The sequence below is a fragment of the Contarinia nasturtii genome, unplaced genomic scaffold (genome assembly GCF_009176525.2).
Source record: "Contarinia nasturtii isolate CC-2019 unplaced genomic scaffold, AAFC_CNas_1.1 Cnas_scaffold_630, whole genome shotgun sequence".
NCBI classification, from domain to species: Eukaryota; Metazoa; Arthropoda; class Insecta; order Diptera; family Cecidomyiidae; genus Contarinia; species Contarinia nasturtii.
Window position 1 is genome coordinate 1,295,137 of NW_022197981.1, and position 27,530 is coordinate 1,322,666.

Below are 27,530 nucleotides of genomic sequence, written 5' to 3' on the forward strand. Positions count from 1 at the left end.
GTATTCTTTTTTTTTTCATTTCTTGTCTAGTAAGAAGTTTTGAAATTTTTTTTTCAATTAAATTCGTCGCAATAATAGTTATTTGAATTTATGCCAAAAATCAAAGTCATGTGCATTTAAAATTATCTACTATTGACGCTATTTTGTCACTTAAATTGGTATGCAATTGACGATATTCGATAAAAAAAATTAATTTTAAATAATTACTCACAAGCCAAATGTGAATATTCGATTATGCATTCATTTTTTTTCTTCTAACCATTTTGAATTTTTCTTTATTATGTGGAAAACCATTTTTTTCTTCTTAAACCAATACGGATGTTGTCATTTTGATGAATTTCCCCATGCTCGCATCAATAACAATGTCTTGTTAAAGTATTCGCACCATTCGTCACGTTCTTTCTTATCGTCGGCTGACAATAAATGGCTAAAGGAAAAAAATCCAAAAGTTAATGTTGAATTTACAAGAGAAAAAAAAATCGAATTTCGTCGTCAGCTTACCTAACATATGAGTATTTTCCTTGTGTTCGAAGTAGCATTGAGTCTTTGTCATCGGCACGGCGTGGCCGTTTCAATTCAATCATGAATGTATTTAAACGGGCGCACATGTCACGCGGTGCCGTTGAGATTTGTTGTTGTTCGCATACGCTTAAATCCAAAGAACCAATTGGTGGTTTTAAACGTTCATCGTCTGGATATTTCCAGTAGCTCAAGATATTGCCGTGCAATCGACACCAACGACGATGCCATGCACCGAAACCGGACACATCTTCGAACATGGTTAAAAATGCCCGGTGGTCGATATTGACGGTGAACGCACAATTGATTTTCATTTGTACCGTTCCGCACAATGGTGTAATTTCAGGTGAAGTTTCCTGCAAATTCCATGTATTTTGTTGTACTTCACGCAATTCGATTGTGGTAAAACCATAGGACGCAAATGCTGGTGCATGAACAGCATTTTGGTTGGCTGGCAATTGAATCGGTGGCATGATTAAGCATGATCCAGCTTTTTTACCTTTTGGCGTCTTAATCACACCTTTCTTCCCTTTGTGAATGTGATACTTTTCCTCATGCGGTATACACTCTTTTTGTGCAATCATTCCATAGATTTCGAGCGTAATTTTAAAATCGGCATACACATTGTCCAAGTGTAATTCACCCGGAAATTTAACAGCTCTGAGTCCGGGTAATGTTGGAATTGTTTTTGTCGCAAGAACATGTTCATTATATTTCAATAAACATACCAAATGATGGCCAACAATTTCCTCTTCTGCCACCTTTTTCACATAGTCATCGCGCAATGGCAACACAATATTTTTTATTGTTAGGCGACAACGTTCTTTGGTTGCATTCGGTAGACGCAAAACTCTTTCATTTTCCAAACGTTCCATTTCATCGGATAAAGCTTTTCGGCTGTGGGCTATTAAATAAAATCAAGATTAGATATAAAGAAAAAGAAAATAAAAAGAGCATGTTGCGATGCAACACTTAAATTCATACTTACTTGCAACCAAAAGTTTCCATTCAGCCACAACTGATTCGGCTGATCCAGAGAATTCGAGCATTGATGCGCATGTGTTCAATGCGTTGCTGGATTGTGTAATCTGTTGATTTTGAATATCAATATTGTGCTGCAATAACTTGATCTTGTGTTCAACCAAATCATTTTGAGATCGAATGTATTCTTGCGTAATCTTTTCAATTTCTTCATAAAAATCAGTATTATCATCGGTTGTAGTGTGCTCATCCATTGGTGGCGTAAGAATTGGCATCCGATTCATCATTTTCTCGGCGTTTGGTGAATTTTGTATTTGTTGACGACGATATCGGTCAACGGTGTACGTTAATGAATCATAATCGTCCGATGGATTCGCCATCAATCTGGATTTAATTGGACTTTGGAATTTTGTACCATGGTGACTGGTTGTTGCTTCATCTTTGAATGTCAAATGTTGGCGATTTGATGACTTATGGGCAACATAGCTGAAGCTATTCGATGGAAGCGTACCATTTTGAACCTAAAAATGCAAACATATCAATAATATTCCATTCATAATTAATATTATAATTTGGATATAGATTTGTGTTGATCACAAGTTACTTACCGCGTTTCCAGTGCAATTGTGTTCATCTAAATCATCGTCCAAATTATTGATGGCTTCACCTATGTAATTATCAAAATCAGTAGATGCAAGACTTATATCATCATCCTCTGAATCCATATAACTGTAGAAAGACAAATAAATTGATTTGAGAAAAAAAAAAGATCGACCAAATTTCCAATTGAATTCATGAAACATAGAACTCTTTTCAGTCACACAACAACTATATCCAAAAAGAGGCTATTTTCAAAATTAAAATATTGTTAAAGAAACTAAAATTTCGAATCAAAAAGTAAATAATTGAAATTAAAATTACCTATTCCATTCTTCATCTCCTTCATCTTGTGAACTGTACATATAGCGATGTATGATTGGTTGTATATTGACTTTTTGGGTATATATGGCTGGTTCTGGTGTATAATTTTCTGGTGTCATTCTTTCGGCGCCCGAAGATTCAATATCAGTCAGTGATGGATATGCATGACCATTTTTTGGTGGATTGACTTTAATGCGTTTTACACTCTCCAAACTTCTTCGAACATCAGCCGAAACACCAAGGTGCTCATCTACATGAATCAAATAAAAATAAATATTGACATCTCCGAATAAAAATGCAAGCAAAAAAAAATGATAAAAACATACCGCTTATTCGTTTTTTGGGTTCACTTGAATGCGCTGGCATTTTTTGTGGTGGTGGTGGTGATGTTGGTTTTGGTTGTGACACAGCTGGTAAATCATCACAGAATCTTTCATTGCATCGGTTTAAAACGACATGCATTTCTTGTTCACGAATTTTACGAGTTTCGCTTATGATGCGAGACTCAGAAATGGTGGCCGGTGCAGCCAATAAAGCAGCAACTGTTTGTCGAATACCACGTCCAGAAGCGATTGTTTCTGCTTTAATTGCTTTATTGTAGTTGTCTATTTTTGATGCTGATGCTGGTGATGGTTGTGGTGTGACCGATGTGGCAACACTATCGATTGGTTTCTGCGGTGTTGTAATTGCTTGTTTGACCGTTTCCGTTGGCTTCTTATGGGCCATGATTTGTTTGATCGGAGCTGCCAAGGATATTGATGATCTTGGAATCATTGCTCCACTTTTATTTTGTTCGAATATTTCCATTCGCTTTTTAAACGATATTTCGGCCGGATCCTTTTCATTTTTCTTTTCATTTGCTGTTGCATCGTTTGTGGCACGCAATGCACTTGTCTCAAATAAAGCCGCACGGTTAGATACCAAACCCTTGGTTACTTCAACCTTTTTAGTTGGCTCCGGTACCGTTTGCTTTGGCACGGCGACTTTGTTAACCGTAGCATATATAGCAGATGCATTTGAAACGTTTCGGTTGACTCGTTCGGTTTCATCGACAAAATCATATTCTAAACGTTTATTGCAATCCAATTTCTTGCCATTTGAATTATTGTTAAGATCCAAAACTTTAGTTTGAATTAGCTCAACACGGTTCGGAGTTGAACTGGTCATACCTTTTTCATTTCGTTTTCTTGGTGATTTCGTGACGGATTTAATGCCACTAAACGATTTAACATTATTTGATTTGCTTGTGGCAGCAACCACAGTGGCAGTGGATTGATTATTTGCATTCGTTTTAGTCGAGCGACGTTTTGTCATCGTTTCATCTTCCCATTCGTTGAATGAATTTGCCAATTGGGCTAGTTCTTCCTTTAATTTTGTACCGGAACGTGTGTTTCGGGACTGTTTAATGGCAAATGCCGGTTCGGTGCGATGCACACCGTTTCGGTGTGATGACAAATTCTGTGGATTCGGGTATACACCCAAGCCATACAATTGACTTTGAGACGAATCACGTGAACATGACGATGTTGGTGTCACATTTTCCACAGCATATTCGGTCTTACAATCAGTTGATTGACGACGCTTTAATGATGAGGACGCCATTTTTGATTTCATTGAATTTTTTCGTGATGGCGTTTCTTTGGCATTATTCTCTTTTAATGGCACTTTTGAATTACCATTGGCCACGCCAAACTAAAATTTAATAAAAAAATATTGATGTTTTCAAAAGTCTCATTCAAGTTTAAAGACGCAAATATTCCTCAATTGGTCTTTGATTGACTATATACATAAAAAATAATGACAAAAATGCTCATGCAAATTGAATGCAACATAAAGTGCATTTCACATCCTGTTTTTTTTTTTCGTTTTGTGCCGAAACTTGTTTACATTATCGGTCAATTTGCATTCTGCTCTAATTACTTTAATTGATTATTTCCAAGAAAATACATTCCATACTCACTTTTCTATCATTGCTCATTTCGATTTAACCTTTTGTGATGACCAATAAAAACAAAATAAAATAATATTTCAACCTTTTTTTAGCGACAATATTCACAATTCTATATGATTTACAATTTTGCTTGATTTTTTTTTAAATAATTTAATTTCACTTGTTCTATTTTCTCAAATTTCTAGCGATGCACGTCCGGCCAATGTTTATTGAATACTATCACTGATAATACATTAATTAGTTAAACCGACGCAAAGATATTTGAACTGATACAAGAATAAGACGTTTGGGGGCGCTGCATATACTTTAAGTTTTCCAAAAATACGAAATTACCATAAATATTTTATTAATTCGGTTCAGACTACATAAATGAAGCCACATGTTGCACTCATTTTGATTATTGCATTTAGTTTTTACGGAAAACATATTTTAATGGGCTGATTTGTCGTTTAAAATCATTTATCGCTTTAAATATTTACGACAATAATACGTAAACGTATGCTTTGACAGTTTGACAGTTTGATTGTTTTTCTTTCTTTCTCTCTTACTCTTTCACGCATGCAAACATGTTCGTGCACGCTTAATGAGACAATTTATCGTGTATGCTGAGAGATCTAATGAAAAATGAAATTGTTGTCGAAAATCAAAATCAACAGCAAATATATCGGCCATTTTTTAACTATTGAATGAATTATTCAAATAATAATATGCACTTATGGTTCAATATGGCCGCCGAACTGGCTCATATATCCAAAAAATGTAGAAAGCAATTGTTTAACTCATGCTTTATTCAAATTAAAACGCCGCTTTTTAAGTGCGCTAGCTATTAATTGAGTAGAATATTAGGCCATGGCCATTAAAAAATGAGCAATACCCTTTTCTATTGAACGACACAATAAATTACGATAGCCTCAGCATTTATATTTTTCAAATTCAGCCGTTATATGGGTGAAGAATTATAATTGTACGTATTTATTTATTTCATTTTTTTAAATAATTTCTCTTAATTACGACCATAGATTCTGGAGTTGACGATTTAAGGGAGGGGTAATCGGCAAACAAAAAACGATTTTTTTAACGAGTATGGAAAACCCTAGGAAAATTTAATAATTTTTACGCTCGAGGGGAGGGTATTTTGTACGACTGGCCAGGGGTCGATAGTACGACTGGCCAGAGGTCAAAATGTGAAGAGCGAAAAAACGGAAAAAACTTGGGATTCTGATAAAAATATATATTACCCCTTTACCATTTTGATTACATAGAGATATAAACAGCATTAATTTGGATAGCGGTAATATTGATATGGATTGTCGCTAGCACACGTTGAATTCTTCACTTCAACGATTTAATTTATCGAAGCATTACGGTTCATTGTTCAAACAATATTTTATTATAAAATGAGTTCTTTTCAATTACTTCGAAAAATGATGAGTTCTCTGGGATTGAATGAATCCCAGTCATTGCAAAAGATTAAACGGTTCAATATTAAAAATATTATGGAGGCGACTGTCGTGTTCCAACTCCCTATTTCAAATTTCCTATTTTTTGTTCTTCAAGCAAAAACATTCAGTGAATATGCTGTGTCGATTTTTCATTTTATGACAATGTGGTCACTTTTTTAAAATCTATTAATAACCATTTGGAGAGCAGAAACTATGTACAAAATGTTTGATCATTTCGATAATTTAATCCAAAAACGTAAGAATTTATTTTAAATTTATTACAATATAAGACAATGAAATTTTGGATATAATTTTATATTCATTCAAATTTTAATATTGATTCATAGGCATAGAAAATGCGTCATCACGTGCACATTATATGGAAATAAATGAAAAAATCGACAAAATAACGGATATGATAAATATTGGCGTTAAAATAACATGTGTATGCTTCACGCTTCCAGGTCCCATCACTGCAGTGTATACGTTCGCCACAAAAGGACTTGAAGCCACAAAATATAACCTATTTTTTCCTGTTTGGCAAGTTTGGTTCAATTTTTAAAAGAAATCAAAATCATGTGCTCCCGCATATCAATCTGTCTAATTTCAACCATGTTGAAATCAACTTTCATACTCCTCTAAGAGTGACTAGTTTCACGAGAAACAAAATTTCATTAAATATTTTACTTTCATTTAAATACAATGGATCCATAATATATAGAAATATCACTAAATAGTGTGACTATCGTTGATGTATATCGGCACTCTATATATGGAAGATATTTTCAAGAATTTCGGACCAAGTTCCAGTGCCTCGTATGGGGTCAAATCTTACAAACTCGATTTTACACTTTTTTGGTCCGGAATTCTTGAAAAAAAGTGGATGAGAAAAATATCAATTCTAAGATATTTTTACACGGTGATTCCGAATCCGGGGTGGAAGGTAAAAAAAAATCACATCTTGGGGGTTTTTGACCCCAACTCCCTTAAGGGATGGGAAGACTTGGAGAGCATGGGTCCTTAAAGATTCCTCTCATCATTCTTAACAACTTTGTAGAACATTATTTTTTGATCAGACGAAGTTTTGACATACTGGGGTGCCCTTCCAGGAAAAAAATTCAAAATTCTGCTCAGATAGAAAATGTCTATTTTTTACCCTCAACATACAAAGGGTTTTTCAAAATTACCACCCCTCCAAGAGTGGCCCACCCTATATAGTGTGCCGGTATAGATCAACGATATAGGATAGAGTCAATTGCGACTTATTTAGTGATATACTGTTTAAATATATACACTATTTTTCAAAAATTCCGCTTGAATTAAATTAATTTACTAGAAATATTCGAATAAACTACTCAAAAATTCAAATTGATGACAAAGCTATTTGCAGAGAGACACGTTATTTTCAAATTATAGTAACAGTGTTGCCGTCTTTCTCTGCGGTGTATATGTATCCATAATTTGAGTTTTTGAGTGAAAATTCACAAACATTTGAAATTATGTCATAGTAAAGGAGTATAGAAAATTTGTGATGAAAAATGTTCTTAATTTAACCGAATTCTATTCATTTGAGATGTTTTCGTTTATGAAGGCTACCATTTGATTGGCAAACACCGATTGGATATTCTATCGCATCTATCCTTCAGTTTGGAGGCTTACACTATGCGTTTTTATTTTTCACTCCTTTCTTGAGTACTGCAATAGGATCATGTATGCTATTAATATCATTTGCAAAAGATGAAAAACAAGAACTGAAACATATAAACGATATTAATGCTGAAGGAAGCAAACAAGATGTTATTGCGACTTTTGCCACATTTATGCAGTCACATTCAGATTCAATACAGTTGAGTACTTTTATTTTATTTTAATTTAAACATGTCTCTTTTGGAAACATAACAAAAATGCAAAAATAAATAAGAAGAAGGAAAAAATCGTTAATATAGAAAATACAGTGCTCAAAATTTAAACTTTTCAAACATAGAATGGGTTCACAATTCCAAGATGTTCTATTTGTTTTTGAATTTGTATCTATTTGTGTGACATTTCTAATGCTCCAAGAGGAATTGGTAACGTATTTTCTACTCTTGAAATTCGTTTTAATAAATGAGAATATATTTTTTATTCGATTGTTTCCCATTGATTTAGGCACAGGAAAGCATAAATTGGGAAATATTTGTTTTCATTTTAATGATTATGTTTTGGACATATATTGATCTTTTCATGGTTTGTTACTTTGGTGAAGAACTGACGACTGCATTTGAAGAATTAACCAATGAGATTTATCGATGTGAATGGAATTTATTTCCAAATTGTGTGCAACGAATTTTACCGATTGTCTTGCAAATTTCTCAACAGCCCGTTCAAATTAAGGGATTTGCTTCTTTTGTATGCTCACGTGATACATTTAAGAAAGTAATTTATTCTCAATTAACAAAAATTCAATTGAAAAGCTATAATAATCAATGTATTCTCAACAATGTTTTATACAGGTTGTCAACGGTGGATATTCTTACTTCACGATTCTTCGTAAGTTTCAATGAAGAGATCAATGGCAATCAAACTATGGCAATCAAAATATTTTGTACCTATTTTGATAATTAATACTATTATTGGCACAGAAAAAAGGTTTAAATAAATGCATCTTGCACACAACTATAAACGATTGCTATAGATTTTGAAAGAAAAATCAATAAATCATGTTTGTTCTTAAAATCCGATTTATTTAGAATTTTCTGTTGGAAACAATTCGAATCAGCCTTGACGATGACGACGTTCATGCGGAAAGAATGTCTCTGTATGTTAAATGGATTTTAAAGTAATCCTTGCCGTTTAAGATCTTCAAATGTCTTCTTATTCACTACGTTGCCCTGTGAATCTTCAAATTCTTCTTCTTGTTCCGGTATCCATCGTTCGCCTTGCTTTTGTGTCTTCAATTTTTCCCATACTGTAATTAAATCGCAACAAAAAATTGACAATAAGAATAAATTTGCAAAAAAAAAAAATGAATCTCAACGCATCAAACAAGAGAACTTACGTGTGATTGCATCTTCGATTTGTGTCACATTGGCAAAATGTGCCGTATTTGGAATGCCAAGACATCTCATTCCATGCGCATGTCGCCACTCAGCAAAATGCCGTTGAAACGCTTTCGGTCCTTTGTATGTATAATTTCCGCAAATTTCGCAATTATAGCTTATATTCAATCCATGCAGTTTGTACAACCAATACGGAATCGGTTTGCCATCCCAACCCAATGGTAAATTCTTCGGATTGTACGGCACATCATCGGCATCATCTTCCTCAGCATCTGATTCACTGGCCTCTGCGTCGCTGTCCTCACGTTCGCCATCGGTACGCGCCTGTTTACGTTGAACATTCTCTTTGGTCGCGCTACGTTGTTCTGATACCAAATCAGCATAACGATATAGTTGTGACTCCAAATTGGCAATTTCATAATTTCGTGCTGCATCACGAGTATTTTGTCGTCCGGCATTTTTCTTTGCCATCAATGATGAATCAATGTTTCGTTTGCCTTTCGTTGAGAACAATCGTTGTGCACGCTCTTCCAATGTACCGCCACATTTAATGCCGAGTGCCATCAGCGCTGACTTCAAACGATCCAAACCGAGCGATGCCAATTCTTCGGGACTGGAAAATGCGGACAAATCTAAATGTGCACCCGAATGTGTCATTGCACTCTCTTGCTCTTTTGGCCAACCCGGAAATTGGCCAGTTTGCCATTGTTGCTCGAAATTCTTTTGTACTTGATCTAATTCAGCATCCAAATCAAGCAATGGCCGAACTCTGTTCACAAATCCATGCAAATAATTGATCAATGTCTCCAAATATCGTTTGTATTCCATGTTTTTTCGTTCTTTTGGTATATCAAATACATGATCGAATGTCATTAAATATGTAATGTAATCGGATTTCTCAACGTTGCGCAAATTTAAAAATAAATTATAGCATTCGTGTAGATCAAGATAACGTCCAAAGCCTTCTTCATCGCTGAACTCAACCAACAGTGAACCGCTTTCAACGTCGGCCGATGTGCCCGCATACACTTTTGACAATTCATCGAATTCCACCTGAAGCGGTACACTCACTTCGTTTGGATGCTTCTTGTAAAAATCTTTAATTTGCTTTAAACGCGAATAGAATTCATTGAATTCATTAGGTCCGGATAATGCGGCCACTTCAGTTTTTCGTTCGCCCTCCTTATCCTCGTACAATTCACGCAACGATGTTGTTGCATTCACATACATTTCCAGCAACGATTTCAATCGATGCTCCGACAATATTCGCTCACGTTCCTAAAACCAAATAAAAAATCAATCCAATTTGAAGTGGCAAATTACATTATTTGATTTCATTCCGAACATTTTTTTGATGTTTGAACATAACGCACAATTCATTCGAGCACAAAAACAAAACTTACCGATGCTTTTTTCGTGGCATATTCATCGACCATCAATTTGACAAGACGTTCACGTTCCTCGTGGTATCTTCGCTGTTGCTCCAATATTGTTTCCATCGTTTTAAATTTATTTTTCAATTCAATACTTTGTTATACTTGCAGTATTAGTTCATTTGCATGTCCAGAAAAATCGAAAATTCAATGAAACATCTCAAAACATCCACCTTTCGTATCGAATTCAAGTCAACATGAAAACATCACTTTCTGTCTGCTAAGTCGGTCTGTCTATGTGCGTGTGAGTGTGGATGTGACAGTTGTGAGCGGAACGCCGACTATTTCGGAAAACATTTATAATCGTTTTGAGTCGGTGTTGCCCGATTTCAAACCGTCTCCACCAACAATATATATTTATATAGCCCAAATGAATCAAATAATATCGATAACATAACATATGCAGATCGATACAGCGTTACCTCATCGAAAGCTACTTTTTTAACGGAACATCCAATGTCATAGCTATAATAGTTAAAAAAATGTCGTTCAAAAACTGAAAAATAAAAATTCATTTCAACATAGCAAAATGTCAAAATTTAGACGTCAATATAAAAATAACAATAAAACAAGCCATTTAAAAGGAGTGTCTCCTTGTTCGGGATATTTGGTCGTTGATCTTTAAGCATAGGATATCGTTAGTTACTAGAAAAAAAACCGGTTCTCAAGCGCAAATCCATTTAATCGTAATTGTTTATGCTGTGCAAAATCTCCAAGACTTGTTCGATTCAACATACACATATACCCGTTCTCGTTGTAGTCGTCTTCGTCGTAATCAACGTAATGTTTTGTTGTTTAAATGCTCAACGCTCGCATGTAAATCCATCGTTGAATGTGTATGGCGAACGGTTGAGCGTGCGAGATGTGCATGAATGTGTATTGGTATAATGCTACTCTACTGTTTTGGTTTTGCTTATGCCACCAACACGAATCGCTTCACGTCGCGCGTTGTAGTAGTAAATCTACAAGTTGTAACTTTGATCACAGAGTGAACATGTTTTCATTCGATGTTGTGTTTAGTGTCGAATAGCGTGTTGCAACGCAACGATATGACTTGAACGTACTCTCAGTGCAAATATTTTGTCTATATTTTGTGTGTTCGTCAATTTTTATATGTTTTTTTTTTAAATAACAATTACGTAGCATTTGTTTATACAACAAAATCAATGTGTATCAATTTGATTCAGTGATTGGATATTGTATCTGCGTAGAATTTTTGATGTGTGTTTGAGTACGGAGTACCCGGAAAAAGAACCGCTAATAAAAACAATAACAAAACCATACTTGCACTCACTAGAGTGCACCGAATGAAATAGAATTCCGAAAGAAAGTGACGATTAGTGGAAATATTTGCCACACATTTATTTATTTTTCAGTTTAAAAGTCGAATGACAAAATCAACGTCCAATAACGATTCGATCAATCAAAATAACAATATCAGGTGTATTAAAAAAGATTGTACATTGAAATGTGTTTTTGTCACATACCGAACGAGTACGTGAAACGAGCCACAAAAACAGTGTGAAACAGATTTTAAACTTATCGAGAAAAGGCATAAATCATTGATATCAAGATCACAGTTTGTGGTCAATCAAATAAGAAATAAATAAATTCCAAATAGCATACGTATCCAGTGAAACTATACTTTAAGATCAAAGTGCATACGATTGATTTCGAATGTATGTAGAGTGTGTATGTGTGCTTGCAACGACAAAATTGTGTGAACAAAAAAGAGAAGAGAAAAAAAACCGTTATGCAAACCTAATCAACGACATTAAGTCGAGCGAGAGACTGAGAAATCGTTCTAATTAAGCAGAAAAGGATTATTATTATATTATTTAGATAGTGAAATGAAATTCAATTGACAGTTACCGTCTTTTTCGTTTGGACAACAGTGTGACACACCTCAACTACGTTTAACATTTTATACATAAAATACAATATAGTGGATATATCGATCGAATCATTAATTTAATCGGAATTAAATGATTTTCTTGCGAATACTTTTATGTTGGTGTTTACTCCAAATCGTATATATGTAATAGATAATTGTTGCAGTAAAAGTGAAACGATATCACACAGCCAAAAGGTATGTATAAGTTTTCTATTTTAAAAATGATCACATACACCGGAGTTCAAATTCAATCGAACACAAAATTGATAAATGAAACAAGATTGTGACTTTCATTGATAGTCTTTATTATTTGGTTTAATTGAATGTTGATTTAAAAATGTTTAACGTTGCATTAAATTACATTAAGATTACTTGTTTTCATTTTTCGCATTTTAAAATCGATATTCGGCCAAATCAACTTAACTCAAATAGACCATCATCTAATTTTTTTAAAGGCATCTTCGGTTAAAAATAAAATTGCTTCACATTTAGTTGTTTTCAAGAGAGAAAAAAAATTACATCAAACGAAACGTTGACACAATGCAATTGTTCATTACAATAACAAGAGACATTTCTTATCGGAAACTTCACGGAATTTAAGTTGTAACAACAATGATATCAATAACGGCTATCATTTTAAGGAAACACGTATTACAACAAACTTTGACTGATAAAATTAAAATTCGTCTTTCGTAAGATATCCATTGTTTGTTACCAAACAACTGTCCATTGCTTTACTTAAACATGTCCAATGGAGTTTTGACAATTTTTAATTGTTTGCAATTGAATTCGTTTCATGATCGTGAGTTTGTCAATTGCAAAATCATCATCAGAATAAAATCCCGGTGGAATTGCTATAGAAATACGGTATCTCTGGAGAAAGAGAGAGTGAGTAAAGAAGCATTGGCGAGAAAAAAAAAATAATACAAAAAAGGTATAAATAGAATGTCTCCTGCGCAAACAATATCATAAAATTTATGTCGTTTGACTCCTTTGTTAACTTTACGGGTGCAGCATAAAATTCAACATGGCATTGCAGCACATACACTCACTCAGTCACTCACATGCATACAGTAAATACGCTTGCAGCCATTCTCTTATGCCTTCATTCGCGCGGTATCTGTTGATGCAAGTCGAGTGATCAATATAAATGCATTTGTTCACTCACGCGAACGACTTTACTTTCACTCATACACACAAAAGTGCATCGAGTGTATTTGTATATGTTTGTGTGTATTGCGAAGAGAGTGAGAGAGAGGGAGACCGAATGTAAATAAAAACACACCAAAACTAAACAATAAAATTCATTGTAGCAACGGGCATCAATGCATAAATCATCCAGGAATTGAGTATAAACATTTTCATGATGGAAAATAGATGCTTGTATACAGTGTTTATTTTCAACGTTATCCAGGCATGGCTGGTAGGAATTTTTTTTATATATATATACAATTGGATTGCGTTTAATTTATGTGTTATGGTCGATTGAAAGTTTTTCTGTCTGCGCAAATCGTTCGAATTTAAATGTTGACTGTTTTCTGTGTATACAGTGTTGGTGCTGTGTGAAGGGAGAAATTGCATGGAAATGACAAAACAAAGAATGAAATTGAAGCGGTTTGTATTTAGTTTGATGTTAAGCTGATTGCGCCGTTTTAGCACCCAGAAGTGAACAATCGCATTAATCAGTTCATTTCGAAAAGTGTGCAAGAACAACAATGTACAGATTGTGAGGGAGTAAAATAGACAAACGACTGATCTTGTGTTCTAAAATGAGATTTAGTTGACATTGAAGATAGTAGCAATAGTTTTTATCATGACTTTTTCTTCTTTCTCTCACTCTCAATCCATTCGTCGGAATTATCTCTTTTTTCCTCGTTTGGTTTCGTTTGTTGTGTGCACATCTGATGACAATTTTTTTTTCGTTGTCGTCATCATAATAATCATCATCCTAGTTTGAGGGGTCGTAGTACCACAGTATCATTTCACTACAACGCTTGACGAAAAACCACAATCAAAATGAAAACAAAAACGGCAACAGAAAAGTAATATCGACTCGTTGTGCTAATGGTTTTTTAAAAATGTTGTGCTAATGCATTTGCATTTACTGACCAATATATTCGGCCAGAGTATTGAAATGAGCGTCAACAACGATGTGCAATCATCAACAGCAACTTATTGTTATGACCATAGTATTTATGTATTTAGCCTTTTTTTTCGCCATTTATATACTATACTTACTTGTTCATCGTATTTATGTTGGTCATTCTCTGCACCATCGATTCGCCAATACATTTTCAGTTGTCGAAATAAAAGGAAGAATGAAAATAAAATCTTTCATCAGTTGTACAATTGAAAATATAATGTGTATGTAGGGTACAAGAGAAACGTGCGCTATTCGAACTGAGTTGATTTAAATCGATGTTTCAATGTATGATCTTGCATCATTTTTAATGTATTTGTTTGCTTGTGCATATTGGAGTTTGTTTTTCTTTTTATATTGCGCACACAAACGAAAGAAACTAGTGACTAAAAAGAGTCTGTGAGTGTGTATGCATCTCTGAATCTCGTCCGATCGTTCGTTCGTTCACTTAAATCAACTCAACGCAAAACATAAAAGTGTCTGCTTGCTTATACACAGAACGTAAAATACGAAGAATTGTGTAAAACGAAGCCAAAACATAAACACATATACGACGAACACCAAAACAACACGGCATCAGCAATTTTATAGACGTTGATTTCTTTAGAAAAGAGAGAGAGAGCAAAAAAAAACACATGCATCGAGTGTTACTCAGATTGTGCATAAAAAGGAGCCCACAAAATCAACGATAAAAACCGACTGTGAATAATAATTTCAAATACGTATACAAACACAGAACGCAGAGACTCACCTAACAAAAACCCAGGCTAGCGCAACCAACGTTTTATGTCTTTCAATTCTGATATATTTTTTGCATTCAGTCTTCAATGGTTGAGAATGGCTTTGTTTATGCACACGTTCGGTCCTTGTCGTGAGAGAAAAGAAGAAAAAAATCCCCCACAACATAGGCTTAGCCGCTCGCTCTCTCGCTCTCAATCTCTCTTTTCTTCTCTATTGTTTTGAATTTTGTAATGCTTGTATTTTAATTTGTTTTTTTTTTCTTCATCATCGTCATCGACTCATTGTTCTTTTACTCATTCAGTCGGGAGTGTTCTCGGTTGAGAAAGAAAGTTGCTGCAGACCAAAACTTTTACGATGCCAACCAAATGATGATGATGAAAAAAATACATTGCCGAAAAATTATGTGCGTTCAAGCAACAGAGTCTTTTGTTCCACACCGAAAATATGTGCATTTTAAAACAAATGTACCGCATTTTTTTCTCTCTTGCATAGCTACTTTAAATGGATTCTCTTTTTTTTTGTTCCATTCGCCTGCATCAAATTTATTTGTTTATAGACCGAACTCTCCCTCTCTTTCTCTGTCTCTCGATTTTATACTCTCGTAATTCACTCGAAAAATTATGATCTCGCTTACACAAGCGATGCACAAACGCTAGAGTTTTTGTTTTTAATTCGTTCATTCCACACTCGGCCGCTATTAAGTTCATTGTTCTGGATCAGTGTAGTGATTTGATATGTGCGCGCGAGCTCTCACATGAAAAACATTCTTTTTGACTATTTTTGTCTTATTAGATACGTATTTGTGCATGGATTTCGAAAAAAAAACATCAACATTTTATACCATCGAATCGAAAATGCAAGAGATTACAAGTTTTCACTCTATTTTAGGTTCATTTGATACGGCGCATATGCACACGTTTTTCCCAAATTCGGATTTTTCTCGGTCCATAACGAAACATAAACTACACATTTTTTAGATTACCGAACACACATTTCCTTTTGTTTACCTATTTTTATGTGCGTACCTTTTTAGCAACATGTTTTCACATTTTTATTTCCATTCTTTCGTTGCGTAAATCCATCGAATGATCCTCGCACACACAAAACGTGTCGATATGACATGAATAATGAATATATATATAAAAGGTACAATTTGAAATGAAAAAAATTGCTAGAAAAACATTTGTCAAGTTGAAAACGTTTGCGTTTAAAATGAATTACAATCCATGAGAAAATTCGATGTGAAAATCAATCTTTCTCTACACGAAGAAACGGAGAAATAAAAAAACAACAACAACAACGATCGAACAAAATTGCATTGTCAATTGTAATTTTTGCTATCAATATGGATCGATGTACTTGCGCAGCACAAATACGGTTGTTGTAGCTAGTTTCAATGCTGTAGATCAGCATCTCACACAGATTTAAGGCGAAGAATGAGTGAACACAGCCAATTGACCAGAACGAATGAACAAAAATATAAATAAAATAAATAACCAAACAAGTGATATTTATGTGAGAGATTTTATGGTGCGACATCTTCTCGTAGTTTTTTCGGGCTCAAAAATAGCTGGCTGGTTGGATTATGTTTTATCATTAAAAAAAAGAAACATTGAGCCCAATGCCCATGTCCAGCTAATGTTAATCCAATATTTATTACTTCATTTTCTCTGTCACGCTTGTGCACGAGATAGATATTAGACCCATAGAAGAAGTTAAGTATGTGTTATGTTTTTTTCCGCTCTCAACTCTTTTCTCTTTGCCACGAATTATTTGTATTCTTTTGGTTTCGTAAATACGAAAATTTATGATTTGTTGTGTATTTGAGATTTGAATTTTATTTTGTTTTTAAATGAGCCGAAGTTCGGCCAATTCACATGGCCAACAGCGCACACACACACACAACATAATTCGTTTTGAATAAATTAAGGCCAAGGAAGGCGATTTGAGAGTTATTCGCTTTTCAGTTGCGAATGCGTTGCTATCAAGACACCACAAGTCGATGGTTTGGTATTAAGCGCAAGCATAAAATTAGAATTATCGAAAATTATACGTGAAATGGTCAAAAGCTGTCAAAATGAGCGAGAATGGATTTTTGTTTTGTGCTTAATGGCTTGTGAGCGATAAGTCTTTTTTTTTTCCACCTCTCTCTTTACAACGCTGTTTTGTTAATATTCTAATGTAATCCGAAAACCGGTCATGCCCTTTATTGACAATTTTTTTTTTCACGAATATATGTATATTCGCCATGTTGCATAAATACTCTTTCGATTTTTAGCCCATTCGGAAAATTGTGTGGAGAGCGCGCGCAAGCAACAGCAAAAGATTTGTTGAGACCAGAATTGAAGGGTATTTATCTTGTTGCCCAAATCGCGATCCACTATTTTTAATACTTATAATTCTCTGTGCACCGGTGCTGCTGTTGTTGCTGCAAAGAGTTAACGGTGTGTGTGGTGCTGTGTGTGCGCCCATTAAAATGGTCGTTTTTCTTGATCGCAACACGCGATATCATAAGACATATCTTCCGTCTTTATTCATCTCTCTTGGTTGATTGTGATTTTTTGTTTGTGTCTCTCTCACTTTTTGCCATGCTGTATCTTGTCGTCGACAAACCCGTATCGCTTCGGCTGCTCAATCTCAATTTACACATTCACAGCTCGTGCAAGTTGTCGAGGCCGGTTTTTTTTTTTTTTCATCGGATTTTTACAAAAATGAAAATGTGGTGCCTCTTACATATTTATTTTATTTCATTTTATACGATGTTGTTGTTTCATGATTAATCCCATTTTTATTGTCGTCAATGCTTGAAAATGCATAAAATGTCGAAAAGTCATAAACATTTTTCCTCACATCGTTATCGAAAATTCGAAACGTATTTATGCTCTTCGATTCCCGTTGTCATTCATTTGTCAATCCATTCACTCCAATCGATTCGGTTGGACGTTAAGCATTTCAGAAAAGTGTAAAATGCGAATAAAAAACACAGCAGATACATTCAAATGGTTTTACTTCGTAAAAAGTCCAGGTTGGTGGACTGAGCGAGTAGTAAAGAAATGAACAAAAAACGAAGAAGAAAAAAAAAACCGAACAGAAAATGGCGGGAGCATGGATGAAAGAAGAATATTGATAATGGTCAATTGATTGGATCAGAAAAACAAAGAGAAACGGCACAGCTAATGAAATACATATTAAAAATATAAGTCGCCCGGTAGACGAACGGAACGAATGACGGACGATGACGAAGATGTGGAAAGAAATAAAACCAGATCAACAATGTCCGGTGATTGAGTAAAATCCGTGCTCGCAATGTGGTTTAAATGAGATCGGATGCGCCTCATCTTTAAGCACATTCAATGGAAAAACGATTACGTGTCGTCGATGACACGATGAGTCAAAAATTGGCGATACTAACCGCGTCTAACACACATTATATTCATTTCATTCGTAATGATTGACCGGCTTCTTTTTTTCAAATTCGGACTGGAACCCGGTTTTACGAAAAGTTCATCTGAATTAAAGTAATTATTACGAAGAAGTTAAGTCGCGCTCGTTCGAGAGTTTTATCATATTTGAGTTCGAGCACAGTAACAGTAATCCGCATATGCCATTTATGTCATTAACATTTTTCCTTGGAATTGCATTGTTTGCACGAAAGACAAATCAAGCGCGCTCAATTTTTTTCCACTCATTTTGTTTTCACTGTTTTGTCGTACCTGGACGACTTTTTTTTTTGAAATTCTCTGATATCGTGCGTTTATTGTTTTCACAATGAACAATGCAAAATCTTGGGCAAATTTATATAAAAACGACAACGAAGCACGCAACATTCATATCAGATATGATACACATGTGCTTCAATGGCAGCGAAAAAAACAAAAGCAAAAGTTGATCTCAACTCTAAGTAATTAACGGAACAACTACAGAGAAATAGAAGCGAATAAAAGAAAAACTCACGCATACATGAATTGAAAGAATGGAGAAAATCATTTCGCTCTTTTTTTTAAACTCACTCTCACATAATGTTCATTTTCATTACGCCGCTAAATGAACTGGATTTTCTTATCAATATGTAGCTTAATTAAACATCAAACGGTATTGAAAACAAAAAAAAAATGAAAGAAAAACACCAATTCATCGCGCTTCTCGACTCGATTCGAACATAGAAAATCCGTTGCAATGGAAAGTTCCCTCGGTGTCTCTCATCGTGGAGATTTGAAGCGTGCCTCAAGAAAGCCATTTTTAATGAGTCAAATTCTCAAACAGCAATGATGATGAGGATGATATTAACGTCTCATTCATTAGGCACGTTTTGTGTGTTCTCTTTAGTATTTTATGGTGCTACCACTGCCAACGGACACATATGATAACAATATATACAAGCAATGAGTCATATTTTGGCCGCACCACACTTTCGATTCAAATCACCAACAATATGATTCACATTTGTTTCGATGGCGCGATTTAAGAACGCAAATGGTTTTAGAAATCGGAAACTCATATTATAGAAATGCCACACACAACATTTTTTTGTTGAATCATTCATGTTAAGGAGAAACGATCTAATTTTGAGATTCGATTAAGAACAACTGGTATTCATTTCAAACGGCAGATTTACACAATGTATAATAACCAAATTTATTATTTTCCATTTCCAAAAATGAATTCTCAATAGAAAAGAAACGAATCTGATTTCTTTTGATTGATCCAAATCCAAAGCCATCGCATTTATTTTTAAAACGAATGCACAACAACAACCACGAAAATTAAAACGATTCAAACGCAAACATATGATAACAAAATAAATTTGAAGAAAGAAAGGCCAATTAATTTTCCGCCATAATTCTGTCACATTCAAAGGCGTTAAAAATATGTCAGCGGTGCGTGAAAATTCACGGCTGGCACCAAAAATAAGTATTATTTTATCAAAAACAACAAAAAAAATGGGCAAAAGGAGAAATGCGCAAAACAGCATGTCGAGTTGGGAATATATGCAGTTTTTAGTTCGTTGCCTTCTTTTTTACTTCATTTTTTTCATTCAAATAAACGTCATGCCACACACAAAGGCTTTTGCGAGTGCATCGCATTGGGTCGTCGTAATTTTCTGTCGTAATATGAAAAATCGCGTGCACATTTCATGTATACCAACAACAAAACGGTTACAATCAAATAATCTCATTTAAAAGATCACAATTGTTGAGCACATGAAAAATGGCAATATTTTTTTTTGACAAAACATGAATCGCGTACGATGATTCCAAAAAAAAAAAGTTGCATGCATTTGCACATTGCATTATGTTTTTTTTTTTTTCATTGTTTGTGCACATATTTCCATGCCAAATTAGATAATAACATAAAAATGCCTCGTTTGTATTGTGTCTGGCAGGGAATCGAGGAATTCAATGAATCAAAAAGCATTTGTTGAAATATCAAAATTATAAATGAGGCTTTCATAATAAAAAGGTGTGATTTGCTGCTGTTGCTACGATCCCCCTCTTTATAAACGGGAAGTGTTGCAAAATCGAATTTAATTCCATGTTAGAGTTGCGATTAATTGATCGGTACTGATTGGCGTTTAACAGCCTTGCTCCTTCTTTCTTTCTTTTTCTCTCTCTCTCTCTCTCTCTCTCTCTCTCTCTCTCTCTCTCTCAATGTAATGGTTTTACGGTGCCACACATAAATTGGCCGAAATGTGAAAATTGAATTGATGATTCGGTTGATAACACAAAATGTCAATGAATGCAATTGTCGAAGCATGTTCAAAGCCGCCAGTAAACTATTGCGCATTCACAAGGCTTCAATTATTATTATATATTGAATAAGCGGTTAAAATGTGATTTGTGTGAACAAATTGGTTCCGTTTGTCTTTTTCTTTTTTTCGTTCTTCTTTTTCTCTCAACATGAAACCAATTCTGCGTAAAAAAATGTTGTGCCCACACTGAATGTCGTTGGATGAAGGCGCGTTTGTGTGCTTGTCTTTTTAACAAACGGTAATTATCGTTCCATCAAAACGAAAGGAAAAGCATTAACATGAAATATGAGCGTCGCGTCACAATGTACACTTTTGGATGTGTGACTGTGCTGACAATTTTTTTTTGCTGTTGTAAAAATGTTATACCACATTTAGCAAGTGGCTAATGCTAATGAATTAATTGATGCCCTGGTAACATGAATATGTCACTTTGTTTTGTTCGGAAGGTGCATTTATTTAAGGTTTTATATTCGGTTTGCATTTCAAATTAGCAAAAGTCATCACTTGTTATTTGACCCAGCCCATCATCAAGAGGCGAAGGAATATTTAAGTAAAACATGTCTCGTTCATATTTAAAAATAAAACAGAACATTTTTCCATCTCCAGAGAAAACATGCTTGACTGAAATGAATGCGCATTTTTTTTACAGAGAGAAAAATAAATTTGGTCAATTTTTTCTCCATTTTTCGCCCGATTTGGTTTCTTTTTACTCTTCCTGTTCTGTGAAACATGTGCACAAAATAAAATTGTATTACAAATTGACGAGAAAAGATATAGAACATAAACATTGAGATGCAAGCAAATAAAACAAATATACTGAACCAGATATAAATATTACATGCATTTTACCACCTTTTTCCATCTCTCACACCCATTTTCTCTGCCGTTTTTTCGTCACTTTTTGGCTTTTAAATTTGAACAAATTTATGTGTAAATTTTGTGTTTTTTTTTTCTCTTCAAAACTCAGATTTCTCTCTATTTTTCTCGGCTACTGACATTTTGTCTAGAGCTCGAAAAATATAACACGCTTAAAAAAGTAGCATTTATATTTATGGGTTAAGTAAACAAAGTGACTTATGTGTGTTGTGCATATTTGTGTATTTGTCATATGAAATGGGTGCTAGCAGCAAGCGCTAAATTTATGCGCTTCTTCAAATATGATATGCAATTTTTCGTTTTTTTTGTGTGGCTATTATTAAGTAAATAAGTGTATTTTACGCGCGCAAAATTCACTTTAATTCACTCTCACTTCTTTATTGTCATTCAGCTCGCCGACTATTTTTGGGCACGGCACGACACACCGTACAAACAAGAGGTTGGTTACGTTACGACTATTATGAGCAGTTGAGCACATATTTTTCATTGTGTCCTCAATTGTAATTTATTTCCACGAAAATGCAAATGCCATCGATTGTCGATGCATTGTTTATTCCATTGCGAAAGTATGTTTCAAATCATCTCGAATTGAGTGTTTTTTCCATTTCTATACACACTACACTGAATGTTAAATTGATTTCGAATTTCAAATAAAGAATTGACTTGGATTTAATTTTTTTGTTTTCCATTTTCTTTTTCAATTTGCATATTTGATGAAGGCGATAAATAACGATCATCGATATCGACCGTTATTCAAATTATTTTTATCATTTCGTTTGCATGCGAAGTTTGCACAACAAAAATCACCAAACGACAGGGTCATGATTTATGCATTTGTCTCATTTGCGTGTTTATTATGTCGACGGTCGTCATGTTTTATTGGTCATTTAATGCCAAAAACAAAATATCGCTAGCGTTTCAGATTTTATCATCATACGATATTTTAACGACCTTATTAAACCACACAAATACGATGATATGATAATCAATTAATAGCCACTAAAGACAAATATCACAAATATTGGTGTCTTCTTGCAACAGAAAAAAAAATATGTGGAAAAAAAATGAATCCGAAAGAAATGTGAAACATTTTTTCTTTGCGCCCTTCATTCCAAAGTTATCAGCAATTTATTCAATGGCTTATAATATGTTGCCTTCCTTCAATGTGTCACGTTGATTCGGCCAAAATGACGCTATTTTTTTGCGATGTTCGTCATAATTTGATGACTTATCGTATTGCTTTACTTGTTCTTACCTATGTTTTTTCTACCTCGTAAAAATAGCACACCAAATACTCAATCTTTGAATAACATTGAATGTTATAATCGTAAAATACACAACAATAGAACGAGTGCGAATAATAAACGGATGGAAATCATTATTTGAACTTAAGCCGAAAATCGCGACAATTCAGGAAAAAAAATGATGACAAATGGAAACACGACCGTTGCTGGTAAATCAACGAAGAAAAAACAAACGTAATCATATTCGTTGTTGGTTTGTTATTTCTTTGGACAAACAATCAAATCGCCATACGCATGCTGCGGTTAATCGGTGTGCCATTGTTTTTTTCTCCAGAAATTGATAATGACAAAAGTATACTCTGCACGCAAAATCTCTTTTCGACTTTCAACACGTGTAATTATTTGGTCATTTTTTTGTGGTCGAATGCCGCGCTGCCGCTTTAATCTATTTGTAAGGTGGTACTATTCATAAATCAAATCAACTTGAAATCATTTGGAAAAATGACAAACAATTGATTACGGGGATAATAATTTCAGGCACACATAATGAGAACCGAACCTGTGCGCTGCGGCCGAATCGGATTTCGATTCTTTCATTTCGCATTTTAAACAAACATTCAATAGCATTTTACAAGCAGGTTGTTCGTCAATCATACACTTTATTCACAGCAAGTAGCAAAACACTGTGCTCAACAATGCTCTTTGACAATTGCGTATATGAATATAAAGAAAAAATTATAGAAACATTGTATGTTATTGTATGCATAGTGTTAGTAGTTGAGAGAGTGTGATTTATGTAGCGTGTCACGATCATATTGCCATGTTTCACGTCACATTGTGTATTGTCGTCGAAGCCCATTTACATTTTAAATCTATGCTCGCTTTACATACGCTATTCACTTCACATTTTTATATATATTGTTTGTATGTATGAATAAATGGCTGTGTTTTTATTTCGTCGTCGACGTCAGTCGTCGAGATCGTATTGTTGTGCGATTATGTTCCCTTTTCAAATCGTATTTAAAAAAAACCGCTGGTATAGGCGTGTGCGCGCGCACATTTGGTCGAAATCTCCAAATCAACAAAAGACCCAGAAAACTATGTCTGAATATGAATTGCGGGAAGAAGAAATTAAATTGGCTGAAGAAAACGAGCCCAGACGAGTATGGTGTAATGAAATGAGAGTGAATGAGAGAGGCGCGAATTAAACGAGCGAACGAGTAAAAGAGTGAGTGATCCAACGCACAAGTGAGACGGTAGCAAAATGCGGCCCAGCTAAAATCACAATGAACAATGTTACTGCAGTGCCATTATGTCTGCTAAAACCGAATTGACACGCAACAACTATATGTGTATGTGCAAACCAACGAGCAATTTATTTTGTGAAACGACAAACAGCTACAAAGTTGCGACGCAATCGCGGTAAGACGAAATCACCAAGAAAAACGTTCACGACAATTTATAAACGCAGGCAATCATTGCCAATTCGTTACATACACACAATCTATCTATCGAAAAATGTCACACTCTGAATTTGTGGAACTAAAACAAATACGATGCAAATGCTACAGTGAGCTCATTTGGTAGGTTCTTTTTTGTCTGCTTCATTCGGGCTAGAAGTACCTTGAATGGGCCGACACGGGAACGGTATGTGTATATACATCAAAATATTTATTGAATTCTTTTTTCGTTGGGGGGTTATTTAAGTTGCGTTTTGAAAGTTGGTTTTGTCGCATTTTACCACGGCCATAGCTCATTTGGAAATAGTGATTTTTCCATGTGTCATGTTTTATTGTGGTGCCACTCATCGATATTCACGCGTTCAGTTGTCGTTTGAACAAGCCGTTTGGTCTCCCCGTTGATATTCTTCCATATCATTGCCATTTATCGCCTCTCGATCAGAACCTTGTCAACCATTTTTCTCCTGCCGTTTGCAAAACACACACATACACACACTACTTATCAAGAGTAAGAGTGAGAGAGAGAGGGAGCGGGAGCGGGAGCAAGAGTATAGGAATGCAAAATGCAGCTATAATGTGAATGCGTCAAATGCTAATGAAATGTCCAATGTAATGCCGCTCAATTTTTATCTCTTTGTGAGTTGTATGATTATTATTTGCCGTAAGTTTGCTTTTATATGCCATTTTACACAAACACATTCGCGTAAAGGCGTACAATTAATAAATCTTGTTTTCGAGATTGATTTGTGTACATGACATGCATTCAACTGACTTACACTCAGGATAAAGAGACGAAAGACGAAAAACGCTGTATAGCATGTTGATTTATTAAATCGGGCTGTCCCTTTTCATCATCAGTAATCGTATCTCTCAATCGTTGTACCATTTTATGTCCCATCTCTCTCGTTCACGTCTCGTTTCGTGGAAACGGCGCAAATTAAATAGAAATAATAATAACAAGAAGAAGAAGAAGAAGAAAAAAAAACTAAGCACAAATACACACTTTTTGCGCTGACGGCCTAGAAATAAAAGGAAAGAAATATCATCGATATAATGGCATATGCTTTGCGACTCGGACAAGGTGTTCAACGTGCTTATATATACGCTATAGCGCACCATTTAAATGGAATAACGTCACAAAAAGGAGTCTTTCCTCGTTTGAAATTCAAGACGAGCAACAAACTGCCACGCGCATTTTATTAACATCGTTTATCTGGAAAATCGCACTCGATTTTCATAGCGGAAGAAAGAGAGCGAAGTAGAGAGGATATCGTGTGGATCAAAATGTTTATGTATCAAACTATGATAGTGCGTGTGTCACTCTGTTCGAATAAATATTTGTCCAATTGCGAGAAAGATAAAATAAAAACCATCTTCCTGATATTCAGACTCTCATTAATCAATATACATGTTCGAAATGAAAGCTGCAACTGAATGAATGCACAACTGATCAATTCCATAAAAAATCCATGTGTCCCTCGACTCTCTCTCTCTCTCTCTCCGTTCTCGTTTTGTATGCAGACTGTATGTTGTTCGCACATTTGTGCACATCTGGGTAGTGATCATGCAGATTGCTTGCTCAGATGCGTTGTCGGGCAGATTGGTCGGAATCGTGCGTATGAAATATCAAAAAAAATTTTTTTTTAACAAAATATATATGTGCAATTTGAGACATTCGACCCGATGCAACAGAAGCACGAACATCCCAACCGAAAATAAAATTCATTTTACTTGAACTCTCTTTCTCTCACTCGAACTCTCTCCCCCTCGATTTATATCGTTTCTTTGTCTAGCTCACGCTCTCTTTCGTTCATCACTCACTTTTCTGCTCGATTTTTAATAAGCAATCGTACGTGCAACGAAAATAAACCATATGCACATTTCTAAACACACACACACACACACATTTTACTATGCTACACACATTATCTCGATATATACAGATTTTTGTTTTTAAGTGGCCTTTTTGTATGCACACGATCTCTCGCTCTCCACTGTTGCACGGTGCTATTTTTAAGAATAAAAACTTCATAATTTATTTTTTTCCTTCTTGGATGTTGTTTTTTCTTCCTTCTTCTTCTTCATTTGCTTTTGTTTTATTTGCGCTGTTGAACAGCCGTCTTCTAATGAATAATAAAATCCGCAATGTTCTCGAGTCGGCAAGCGAAAACATATATATCGTGTAATGCATGAAAATTGGCCAATAATTTTTGTGCACGCGGAGTCTGTCGAAAATGTATATAAACAGTCGAATTGCCATTTTTCGTCGTAAACTGGATTGAAATTTATGATCAACAATCGCAGATGATGCTCTGCATACACCGTGTTTCATTTTCATTCTCGAAACACACGATCGAGACAGAATGTTTCATGCCGTATGCACATATTCGATGATCGCTTACAATCTGTCAATATTCTGATGTGGTAACTTAATCTGGCATTTATGATTGTGAAATCATTATGAAATCATTTAGAATGTGATTTTTTCGATGTTTTCGTTAGTTTTTTCTCTTTTCTGCTTCTGCTTCTGTTTCACAGTGATATAGTTTTAGTTTTCAAATCAAAAACCATGAAATCTGACTGTGTTATTCTTCTACTACTGTTCGCTTCATGCATGCACAATGACTTATCGACTGCTTGGATAATCTCTGTTTTTTTCTTCAACTCCGGAAACTTTTGAACTGTCGATAAATTGCTTGGCAGCGTCAAGAATTGTAAACAACAGGCCGAAACAGCCGTAAGATGCATTGAAATGCCAGACAAACGAAACGTCTGTTTTTATTTATCGATAAAAGAGTTGAAGAAAAAAAAAACTTGAAGCGCGCACACTTTGACACATGCACACACACACACACATCACTTCCAAATGGGAGATAAAGAGGAAAATGGCAAAAACCAAATGAGAACCAAAACGAAGAAAGAGAAAGAAATGGCAAAATAATGCATTGCGGCGCACGGCGTTCTCAACATGAATATCATACAATAGATTTTAAAACGGTTTTAAATTAGCATTTAGATCAACTCTGTGCAATAAATTGAATTGGAAAAATCCGAACCACAAAAAAGAAGGTTCTCTTAAGCTCACCTATACACGTATAGACACACACACACACACACACACACACACACACACACACACAC

The 27,530-nt window shown here is 34.8% G+C and overlaps 4 protein-coding genes across 4 annotated transcripts in view; 2 read left to right on the top strand and 2 right to left on the bottom strand.

The window, feature by feature from the left end:
• Positions 1 to 246: 246 nt before the first annotated feature.
• On the bottom strand, positions 247 to 4,551 carry LOC116340196 (anillin-like). The gene is made up of 7 exons (XM_031766519.1): positions 4,382 to 4,551; positions 2,748 to 4,113; positions 2,422 to 2,671; positions 2,109 to 2,229; positions 1,508 to 2,021; positions 502 to 1,423; positions 247 to 427 (listed from the first exon to the last, which is right to left on the bottom strand). Exons 1-7 carry the CDS (start codon positions 4,397 to 4,399, stop codon positions 325 to 327), a joined length of 3,294 nt encoding a protein of 1,097 aa, XP_031622379.1. The 5' UTR covers positions 4,400 to 4,551; the 3' UTR covers positions 247 to 324.
• Positions 4,552 to 7,826: 3,275 nt separating this feature from the next.
• Positions 7,827 to 8,428, top strand: LOC116340067 (odorant receptor 94b-like). The gene is made up of 3 exons (XM_031766253.1): positions 7,827 to 7,883; positions 7,963 to 8,229; positions 8,307 to 8,428. Exons 1-3 carry the CDS (start codon positions 7,866 to 7,868, stop codon positions 8,355 to 8,357), a joined length of 336 nt encoding a protein of 111 aa, XP_031622113.1. The 5' UTR covers positions 7,827 to 7,865; the 3' UTR covers positions 8,358 to 8,428.
• Positions 8,429 to 8,511: 83 nt separating this feature from the next.
• Positions 8,512 to 10,533, bottom strand: LOC116340066 (splicing factor 3A subunit 3). Its single transcript, XM_031766252.1, has 3 exons — positions 10,256 to 10,533; positions 8,852 to 10,130; positions 8,512 to 8,761 (listed from the first exon to the last, which is right to left on the bottom strand). The coding sequence occupies exons 1-3, from the start codon at positions 10,349 to 10,351 to the stop codon at positions 8,628 to 8,630; spliced, it is 1,509 nt and encodes a 502-aa protein (XP_031622112.1). The 5' UTR covers positions 10,352 to 10,533; the 3' UTR covers positions 8,512 to 8,627.
• A 787-nt stretch (positions 10,534 to 11,320) lies between these two features.
• LOC116340022 (semaphorin-1A) overlaps positions 11,321 to 27,530 on the top strand; it is a 108,314-nt gene continuing 92,104 nt past the window's right edge. The window contains exon 1 of the mRNA XM_031766155.1: positions 11,321 to 12,374. The gene's annotated coding sequence lies outside the window, so the exon portion shown is untranslated. The remainder of the gene's footprint in view (positions 12,375 to 27,530) is intronic.